This window comes from Pyrus communis, chromosome 6 (assembly GCF_041283825.1).
Source record: "Pyrus communis isolate YQ-2024b chromosome 6, ASM4128382v1, whole genome shotgun sequence".
NCBI classification, from domain to species: Eukaryota; Viridiplantae; Streptophyta; class Magnoliopsida; order Rosales; family Rosaceae; genus Pyrus; species Pyrus communis.
In genome coordinates, this window is record NC_142570.1 from 20,799,325 (window position 1) to 20,810,737 (window position 11,413).

At 37.9% G+C, this 11,413-nt stretch overlaps 1 protein-coding gene across 1 annotated transcript; it reads left to right on the forward strand.

Annotated features, from left to right (window-relative positions):
* Nucleotides 1–6,781: 6,781 nt before the first annotated feature.
* Nucleotides 6,782–9,927, forward strand: LOC137710884 (protein ABA DEFICIENT 4, chloroplastic). The gene is made up of 6 exons (XM_068450039.2): nucleotides 6,782–7,123; nucleotides 7,600–7,828; nucleotides 8,703–8,803; nucleotides 9,117–9,245; nucleotides 9,340–9,428; nucleotides 9,506–9,927. Exons 1-6 carry the CDS (start codon nucleotides 7,025–7,027, stop codon nucleotides 9,657–9,659), a joined length of 801 nt encoding a protein of 266 aa, XP_068306140.2. The 5' UTR covers nucleotides 6,782–7,024; the 3' UTR covers nucleotides 9,660–9,927.
* The last annotated feature ends 1,486 nt before the right edge of the window (nucleotides 9,928–11,413 follow it).

An 11,413-nucleotide genomic window follows, 5' to 3' on the forward strand; every position in this document is an offset into this window, starting at 1 on the left:
TATGACTACATTAAAGTCTTAGTATGACTAAAACTTGAAGAATGGTGTATGACACCATTTAAATGATTAATTTAAATAACTTGTGTTAGCTAGTATTGTTGATAGTCTCAAAATTGTTGAGACATCATTAATAAGCTAATGGATCTCAATGATTGTCAATAGATCCAAAACAAGTTAGTGGGAGCAATATGCATTCAAATCAAGAAAAATTTAAGTGTTAAGTTTTGAATGAATGCTAAGTTACAACAAGCCCAATGGGAGTGATGTCATAATTTGAGCAACAAGATATGAATGAAGTCTATTTGATAGACTTGATCAAACCTAGATGTTACTCGAAAAATGACAAGACATGACACGGTTAATTTTAAGTATAGACTTGAATTGGACTTATTGATATAACAAAGGCTATCTCAAGGAAGTTATATGGGGAAATTAAATCTCAAATGTTGAAGATTTAAGAAAGCATTTTACTATATGATAGAAAATGACTTTCATAACCCTTATAATGAATGTGTCATAAAATCACAAAAAGGGACACATGTATGGACTTGTGAGTAGATATCCAAAAGTGAAAAACCATGGGTTATCACTTTAAGATATTACTATATCCCAGGATCAGAACCAAAGCAACTGATAGAGTATTATTGCCTTTAAGAAAGGAACATCAGAGTGGGACTTTGGAAGCGTGCATTCACTTAGGTTACGAACCAAAGTGAAAATAACCCATTTTAACAAATGGAACTTCATAATGGATGAAGTACTAATCATATGAATGTATTGTTAGTATCGTACTACAATGGTCTCAAGGTTGGAGCAAAGTTTGTATAAAGTATACAAACAAAATATATGTCGATATATTGTTTTAGAAACTGCTTCAAAAGGTGTTTTGAAAGGAAGGGGTTCTTTTAGAACCAATGATTGAATCCAAACCATAAGGTCGTTAGTAGGATACTACGACGTAATGGGGCGATAGCTCAAGCCATGGAATCAAGGTCTCATCAAAGTATTCGAACACAAGAAAGAGACATCATCAAAATGTTTTAGAAACATTTGATAAGTAAATCCCTTTTAAATTAAAAGGTGACTAATACATAACCAAGTTAACCTACGAGCATAAGCTCACTCAACTAGCATGTATAAGATACACTAGTGATTGACTTTAGTGCAAGTGGGAGATTGTTGGAAATATGCCCTGAAAGTCAATCTTTGGAAGAAACCTTTCAGGACAATGAATTGATGTATATATATATGACTCTTATACATCGGAAGGCAAAGATACTAATTAGGACTATCTCAATGAACAAAAATATGTCCTAAATAGTGAATCCATGGACAATGGATCGATGGAAGAAGTAACCTAATGATGTTAGATTACAGAGACCTTCTTCTCATAACCATCATGTCCAAAAAGGTTCCTGGTCATAGGATTGTCGGAGGGATACTGACAATCAATAGACCGGTACATACTATGTCCGCTTCAATTGGAAGGATGGAAAGTCTCATCCCATTCGTGTAGCGACACTAAGACAAGTATGTAGGTGCTCATTAAGGGAATGAGTTCACTGAACACAATCGAACGAGAGTACTTGCATGGAGGTCTACTCACATGTCAAGCAAGTAACTCTAATGGTTGGGATAATGTAAGTAATCCTTTGACCTGAGGCATTGTCGTTGTCTTGTGGTTAAGTACTTAATCTTTGATTATGTTAAAGTCATTCTGTTCGCGAGTGTCCAAGGCATCGTTGGGGTTAAGCCACTTAGCCATGAAGGCAAGTGAATGCGCAACAAGGAATCTCTGATCCTCGATAAGAGAGGATGAATACTCTAAGATATGATTCGGGAATCTTCGGCCGAAGTATCGAGCGTAATAAAGGAAAGCGTTCCTATACGTCTCAAATGAATCATATAAGAAGGAATAATCACATTAGGGGTTTGACATTATAAATCCATACCCTAGTAATGTGATTGAGAGTATTGTTTTAGAGAAGGATCGAATTACATTGTAATTCCAACTGAATAGGTTCTCCGAATAACTTCTACATTAGCTTGGGTAGCCATGATATATGGTTAGATGTCACTCATGGCTTGTGAGTTCTTCTAGATGATTAAATGTAGTCATCAAAAGGAAGGTGAATTAAAAGTAAGTTTTAATTCACTAAGTGATTGGATAATCAATTGGATTGGTGCCAATCACCTCACTACCTTGCTAATTAGAACCTAAAAGATTGTTCACCAATACACTCTTGTAGTGAGTAACTAATGGATGAAGGAAATAATTAATTGGATTAATTAAGTGTTTTGATTAATTTAGAAAGTCTAAAGAAATCATAAAAGCGATAAAGATCGTTTTGGGCTTATAGAAACGTTCGGGTTTAATTAGGCCCATTGGGCCAAAACCCATTGGGCTTTTATTCAAGCATTGGATGACTTGAAATAATTAAAAGCCCAAAGCCCAAACCAAACACATATGGCCGGCCAAAGAGAGGGAGAGAGAAGGTCAATTGTTGACTTGTTTCTTTATGTAATAAAAGGAACATTATAGTGAAAGATTCATTAGGGTTTTATGGGTTCTAAAAACAACAAAAGAGAAAAGAAAAGCTCTCTCTCTTGAACACAAAGGGCCGGCCACCAAGGGGGTGATTTAACTAATCATCTATACACCCTTTTGGTTAATTCCTTCATCTTTCTCATTACAAAGTGGGTGAGGATCTTTAGAGGTTTTCATATCTTTGGAAACTTAAAGAGAACCTAGGAGCACTTACTTTACAAAGTGGAGGAAGCAAGGAGGGAGGCTAGGCTCAAGGAGTTTGAGGAGCAAAGATCTTGGAGGTGGTCCATCCTTGGTCTAAGATCTAGATCAAGAGGTATAAAACTAAACCTCTAGTTTGTTCTTCTTATAAATTTTGTTTTGATGCATCTTATATAAACCTATGCATCTTGAAGGGGATTTGCATGACTATAGCTTTGATAAAATGTATGACATGCTTCCGTTGCTTTCGTATATAAATTTTGAATTGTATATGCATGCTAGTCACTAGAAATCCCACATGAATCTCATAGATTTCCCTTCAACATCTACATTAAGGGACTTCAAAACGCATCTTCTACATGTGACAAGCACATGTCTACGACGCGCCTTGAAGTGGGGGCATTTGTAGACATCAAAATTTCGGTGAAATGAATGTTGACCAATAATTAAAATTTCAACGCTCACGTGTCACATAAATTTTACATGTAGCGTATGACTCAACGAAAAATCGAAATAAATTGGAAAAGTCATCAAATAGGACACGTGTCAATACCTGGCAGAAATGATTTATTTCATTTGATTATTTAAATCCAAAAGATCAAGTTTTAGAATTCTATAAATAGGAAGCCAAGGCATTCATTTTGGAGGAAGAAAGAAAGAAGGGAATTTACATCACACCAAAACCTTGAAGCCTTGAAACTCTAAAGCTCTCAAGAAAATCCCGAAGGATCAAGAAAACACTCTTCGTTCTTCGTCAAATCCTCCTTCAAGGTCAAGCCCCAACGGCCCTTGAAGAACTTCCACCGACTCAAGATCAAGCCCCGACGACCCCTTGAAGAAAGTGTTCATCATTCATCATCCGTTCATCCTAAGATCAAGCCCTAACGGCCCTTTGGATCAACAACCTCAACAAACTCATACACCCATTCTTCAAGATCAAGCCCAACGCCCCTTGAAGATCCATTCATCAACTGTTCATCCTTAGATCAAGCCCCGACGGCCCTTTGGATCAACAACTCATCCACAAACCTACACCCTACGAAGATAGAATCAGAGGATCAAATTACAAAGAGATTGTAACCCCAAAATCATTAAACACAAAAATATTATTTTGTACACGTATTCTTGTTTCTTGTTTCAGGAATTTTTCGTGTTTACAGTGACGTTATGAATGCTTGGGCGAAACCCACTTTCATTTTCAATTTTGATTTTCAGTACAAGTATTTTGATTTACCTTATATCAGTTATACATTGTATTTTTGACATTACAAATGTTTGGTTGAGTCATCTCCACTTTTAATGTTAAGTTCTGTACGAGTTTTTTGACCTCTATGTTAGTACATATCTATTTTGACGTCATCATATTATATGTACATACTTTTGACCTTATGTTATTATATAATTTCAACATTATATCCTTATAAAGCATGTTTCTACTTTTATACTAATAAGGGAAGAAGGTATGAGCCTGGAGGCATCAAAGAAGAACCATTGCAACCCGCTGGCGATGGTGTGGCATATTCTCTTTAATGTAACCACTCTGACTTGATTTCTTCTTATATTTATATTCTTCGTAATATCTTCAAGTATTTACTTTTAGTAAGTTATTTCAAATTTCGGGATGAAATTTTCTTAACGGGGGTAAATTGTAACGACCCGTCCCAGAATTTACGAAACCGAAAGGCATTTTTGTAATTTCCACCTTGGGTTGAAAGATATTTTGTTAATGTTGCTTTTGTGGGTCTTAAACCATGTGTCGTTGGGGCCCATTTCCTTTTTGGTTCCCCGACCCTCTCCTCTTTCTTCCTTTTTGTACCTGTGCCTTTTTCTCCCTCCTCACAACTCTCAGGTCCCTTTCATCTCTCCATCTCGTAAGTCTCTCTCTCTACACTCACCTTTTATTTCCGAGCCACTAACACCCAAACAACCACAACAACGACGGCAACACCACCACCATCACCCTCACTCCTTGCCTTCTTTTTTCCCTTCTCTGTGAAGCACAGAGACACCCATCAATGGCTGAGCACACCTACCACGCCGGCCAGTTCTTGGTTTCTCCAACTAGATAAGCCCCGGGCCATCCAAATGACTAGTTTTAGACGTTTTAGTTATGTTTTTGACCCTTGTACTTGGTTTGGAGGAAGATGGATGCGGAAATCTACTCGAGGAAAGTTTCCCAGGTTCCGAAAAGGGACTCGTGGCTTCCAGGCTGTTTTCCAACCAACTCCAGCCATCTCTCGACCTCTCATTGGTATGAATATCTTCCTTGTTCCTTGGGCTTCATTTTGGTATTTTGCATGATAGGTTTTAGTTGGGTTTTGAGGTTGAATAGAGTTAGGAGAGCTTCGGCCTTCTTCTTCCTCGAAATGGCCAACCCGGCCTGGAAATGAGTCAAACCCGATCCACAAAACCTAAACCGGCCCAACTCGTTGGGGCATGGAACTCAGCCCAATCGTCCAAGCCAACCCAATAACCTAGAAACCCAAACCCAGTTGCCTAGGCCCAACCTTGCGGCCTAAAACCCTTAGCCCAACCTAGCTAAACCGACCCATCCCAGAACCCTGGCCAACGCGTGGGTTTGCACGTGAGCGCCTATCTTGGCCGGCGCGTGAAGCACACGCACCTCTACCAGAGGTACTGTGCTCCGCCACTGTCTACAGTGGCCCTGGTAACTTTTCCGACCAACTTTCTAACGACCCAAATCGGCGCGTGGCCATCCGAGCTTCCGCCTCGTGGTGGCGCGTGGGGGTACCTAAGGTCCCCCCTTAGGTTTTTCGACATCATGAATATGTTTTTGATGTCTATTTTCCCAAATTCAATCGTTTTAGTAGAGTTTTATTAATTGGTACCTTTATGTGCTTAGGTGCAATTGTTTATGGTGTTTTTGTCCTCTCTAGTTTGCACAGCTTTTCGACGGTGAAGTATCTATGAGTGGACCCCTTCTAAAATGCATGATTTTACTATTAGAAATGCATACATGAAAAACATGATATAATGGCTAGGTTTTATTAAACGTTTATGAGTAAATTGGTTTCACACTTTATGAATTATGATGCTTTATCAACTTTACATTCTTTGTGGTATATCTGATTGATGATTATATACAAACTTATGAACATGATTTTATGATATGACGTTTTAGTTACTGAGCTCCGTTTTGAGATATATGGCTTTGGCCGAGCGTAGGCTAGTGTGTGTGTGCGCACGTGCGTGCGTGTGTGTGTGTATGCCTTGTGCTACTACTACTAAGCACCCTATATATGATATATGTTTTATGAAAGGTTTTATGGCATGTTAGGGTTTTCAGAAAACCTATTACATATTATACTATTGAGTTTACATAAACTTTTGGGGGTTAGTACGTTGATGAATAATTGTTTCAGTATTACTTATATATCAACTTGATCCACTCATGCTCTCGTTTTGCGCTCCCTCATGACTTAGAATTGAGGCGTACAATCCCGACGTCAATGCACTCCCTCATCGGCATTTTTGAGTCCTCTCGGTGTAGGACCCATTCCTTTGCTCATTCAATTTTATATTTTTCCTTTTTAGTGTCTCGAATTAGTTGTATGCTTTGAACACGTTCCACAATTGCATACTCATTATAATTAAATTTACAAGTTTTATTTATGTCGGTTAATTGTTTCTAGTTCTCATGCATCATAATATGGTTTCGTCACCTTCGGGTGTCGGGCAGCACGTGTCAGAAAGTCTGACTATTTTTGGAATTGCTATAGCCATTCCATTCATTTCATTTAGATGAACAAGACATATTCTATCATAACTTGTTCCGATACATATAGCCCCAATACATCGAAGCTGATTGCCTATACATATAGCCCCAATACATCGAAGCTGATTGCCTATGGATAAAGAAATACAGTTTCAACATCAAAACAATAAAAACTAGAGCAAACATATAATAACAGATTCTAAATTGCAACCAAGCATTCCTTATTAAGAAAAATGACGGTGCGACATTATATTATATTACAAATGTTACATTCGAAATTACTTGTCCTCTGTAACATAATTTAATGGTCGGTTGTCTTTAGAGAGATTTATTCAATTTTAAAATCGTTTAGCTCCTCTCTCTCTCTCTCTCTCCCCCAAGTCCCGAGCTTCGTATGTGTCCCGTTCTGTGCATCTCTCAGTGGAAACCAGGCTTACAGTAGTCTACTTTACTCACTCCAATGCCGAACTCAACTTCCCACGTTTTGTTTTGTTTTCTTTCCGAAGTTTCAGCGAAGGATCCCTTAAAAACCGAGTGAAATGAAAAGCCATTATTGTTGTCTTCCTGGGTTTTCTGGTCTCGCAACAAAACAAAACATGGCCCTCTCTTCTTCCTTTTCCCTCCCTTCCATTTCCAAGGTATTATCTTTTATTTCTCATATAGTTTCTTTGTAGTTTATAGATTTGTGCTAGTTTTTGATGAATTTATGATCCATTCGAAATGGGTAATCTCTAGTTTGGCATATAGGTTGAAAAGTTATGTTTTTTTCTTTGGATTTGTGGTTTGGGTGAAGCAGAGATTGTTTCTCTTGGCCTTAATAACTCTTCTTCTTTTATTGCTGCTTATATAATTTCCAAATGGTATATATTAATTATATAGAAAATTGGAAATTAAAGCAATTTTTGTCATAGTTTAGAGCTCAGAGGGCTCATGAAAGTAAAATGCTGTGTGAACTTGATGGGTTACTTTGCTCGAGTAATTTTTATTGTGCTTCTGCTGCTGTCAATACTTGTAATGTCGAAGAATTATTGGCCGATTAATAACGTGTTTAGTTACTCTGTATGATCTTGTGATTTGGGAACTTCTCTTACAATTGAACTTCCGTTTCTTGTAGATTGACCACGCTAAGAAGACGTTAAGACCTTGGAGTAATGATGGAAGCAAACAAAGGTTCGATTTTCCACTCACAAGTAGCAAAACTGAACTGTTTGGTCATCAGCTTGTGACAGTAGGAGCTCACTTACACAAGAGCTGGAGTTTTTTGGGAGGTTTGAGAGTTACTATGAGACCAAGGCATGAGAGTATCGTTCCACTTCGAAAAATCTCTCGAGTATATGCGTCATGTGATCCCCTCTGCCACTTAATTTCCTTTTAGTCATGTATATTAACATCATTTTACGTGGCTTATTAAATTTTTGCATATCTTGCAAAGTCCGAAAGTAGTTTTATGCATGTTAGTAACTTGTTTATTACTTCAGACATTTCTTCTAGTAACAGATTCCTAACAGAGGTATTTGAGATACAAATTTAGGATAAAGATTCGCAAGTATCTCATGCATGCCTAAGTCCAACAAAACTATGAAAATTGAAAAGTCTGTAGCATGTTTTGGGTGAAGCCGTTGATATACCCCATAAGTGCAGAACAATGTAGGGATATGAACAAAAAAAGCTGTAACTTAGAGACCACCAGGTTTTAGCTGCTGAATGGTTTTTTAAGATCACTGTGAATGTCCTGCTTGCCAAACTGACCAGATCAAGGTCAACCAAACATTAGAAACACTTGATAACTCTTTCTGCCAATGTTCTTGTCACTTGTACTTCTTGTTCTATGTTGCATGAGACTGCAATATCCAGTTCTACAAGGCCCTTCCATATAATTTAATTGGGGATTTCGTTGTTCTCGTTCTATTGTGGTGGCTGTTGGGTACATATGGTATTAACACTTTCGCCCTACCTTTTAAGTTTATTGTTCTCTCTTTCGGAAACTCCTGTAATAATTTCTTTAAATAGTTACTAATAGCAGTGTCATATGGTGCATGTAAGTTTGATAACTTCTGGAATTGAAAAATCTTTTAGCCATTTCATGTTCTTGTGATCCAGACGTTTGCTGTCACGCCCCTCAAGTTACTGTGACGATAAGGGGATGAGAGGGCTGGAGGTAGGCTTAGTTTCAAATATTACTGATAAAATAAGTTTAATGTTCTTTTTGTTTTACAGGGTTGGCAAGTTCTCAAATTGCTAGCACTGCTTTTACTTTCGGAACAACCTCAGTTCTCCCATTCTATGCCCTCATGGTTCTGGCACCTAAAGCTGAACTAGTATGTTTATGTATTTATTTCAGTCCTCTGATTTCCATTCAATGTATCAGTTTTCGTTCAACGTGTAGATTAATTATCATAGTTGTCGTATATATTTGAAAGCTGTCAGTCGTGTGTGTGTTTTTTACCTCAAATTGTTACATCTCTTTTCCTGAAATACATGGTTGTACTGATGGCATATTTCATCTCAAATTGAGTTTTTTACTCAAATTTTCCTCAATCTCTTATCTCGGTAGGTTGAAAACCCCTTCTTTTCATGGTTTGCTGAACTTAAACTGATGCACCTAATTATTTCTACTCACGTAAAACGCAGACGAAAATTTCCATGGAAAGTAGTATACCGTATATCATGCTGGGAGTTCTCTATGCCTATCTACTATACCTCTCTTGGACTCCTGAAACGCTACAGTTGATTTTTGCAAGTAAATACTGGCTACCTGAGGTATGTATTAGCACATATACATTCAGTTCTGATACGTTATGAAAATGTCTTAATACGAAACTCTTTTTTTTCTGCCTATCTACTATATGTGCAGCTGCCGGGTATTGGAAGGATGTTCTCAAATGAGATGACATTAGCTTCTGCTTGGATTCACTTGTTGGTTGTGGATCTCTTTGCTGCAAGGTAGCTCTTTTCCTCTCACTTTGCTGTGTCTATGTCTGAGTTTCTCGGTTCTAACACTCGCGCGTTCATTTTTCCAGGCAGGTTTTTCGTGATGGACTGGACAACGAAATTGAGACGCGACATTCAGTTTCTCTTTGCCTCTTTTTCTGTCCCGTTGGAATCGTTACTCATGTCATTACCAAAGCGCTGACTAAAAATGCTGGAAGTTCCGGCACACGTAATAAGCATTGACAATTGAAAATTTTCCGCAACAATCAAGATTTTTCGGAAGTTGAAAAGAAAACCCTGATTTGAATGAATGAACGCATGAAGATTCTTATGTTCGTCGGCAATTTACAAATATGTTGTTCTCGTTGAAAGCACTTATATCATACTATCTTTGATCAAATACATTGACAGGTCATTCATTTTTTTTAATTTTTGGTGGTTTGCATCACTAACAGGCGGATCTATGTATTATTACTTTTGATTTCACAAGGAGAGAGCTAAAATTCTACCATGCTCCAGTCTATTATACACCTGAAATTTCGGCTCTTGGATCCTGGTCATTAGACTATTGACCACAGATCTAATGAAAGTAACACAACATGCATACGCTAATGAAATTAACGTAACATGCTTACACTAATGAAAGTAACATAACATGCATACAGCAAAATGGGCTTGCTTGGTGAATCGTAATGAAAGTCGTGAACAGGCAGATGGGGAAATATAGAGCTTCTAACTTACTAAGGTCTAAGAATATATGGCCGTGGTGATGGTGGTGGTGGTGGTAGCAGCGGACATTGCTCCGGTGGTGGCAAGAAATGAATAGGAACATTAGGTTTCGGTTGCGGTGGCGGTGGAGACCACTCCGGTCGTGGTAGGAAATGAAATGGAACATTAGATTTCGGTGACGGCGGCGCGGGTCTCCTGTAGGGTCTTGTTGATACTACTTTAAATTCACCCATAGGAAGGCCAGAAAAACCTTGAGGAGCGGCCGTCGCGGTTGCCATGTAACTGGACTGCGACATTACTACTAGCAGTTGTAGAAGTAGTAGTCCATGAATGAACAAGAAGGTTAGAAAACTCGGATTGACAAGCATTTTTGTGCTTCCCTGTTTCCGACATAGAGTTGGGAGGAGAGTCATGACTCATAGAGGATTGATGTTTCTTTGGATAAATAAGCATTGATTTCCTATTGTTTGCTTCTTTCAAAAAATAATATTATTATAATACATATACTCTATATCTCTAATATGAGTGTGTCACAGATACAATGATAGAATTCACCTCAAACCGGAATTATCACCCCGAATCTCAAACCCATTCTTTGTATATAAAGCCAAAGAGAAGGCAGCAGAATTGCTACCCCGAATTTCAAATGAAATTCTACGTTAAAATTATCTAAACTACAAAAAAAAGATTCAAACTTAAATGCAAAGTAGTGGAGCACACTGCTCTAACCAACTTAACTAAGCTCATTTATATTTATATACAAGACAAGTTGAGTAATATGTCTCACCCTTTTTTCATTTTTCTCGTCATCTTATTCTTTCCACTGAAGCTTCTACTAATCAAACATTAATCCTTGGATTTGTTTCTTGTGAAACAAGTTAATTAATTTTGATCATTTTACTTGCTAGCTCTGCCAATACCAATCCCACTCTTCGTAATATCACAATTGCTCTCACGTGATACTCTCTAAAGCACTCGTGAAGACACCAAAGGGTTTTGTTAACAGGTAGTTTATATAGGATAGAAACGATGCTGTTTTGATGGAAAACATTAGCGTTTCCCACCGTACGATTTAACCGGACGGCTAAGATGGGGTACAGAAAAAGTTCCAGAGAGAATCCGAGTCCCTCATAATTTATATTGAGTAATTTGGATACATCTATGCATTGACAGTAATGTAAAAAGTTGTAAATAACTTTTAGCCATTTCATGTTCTTGTGATCCATACGTTTGCTGTCACGCCCCGCATGTTAGGGCGAGGATAAGGG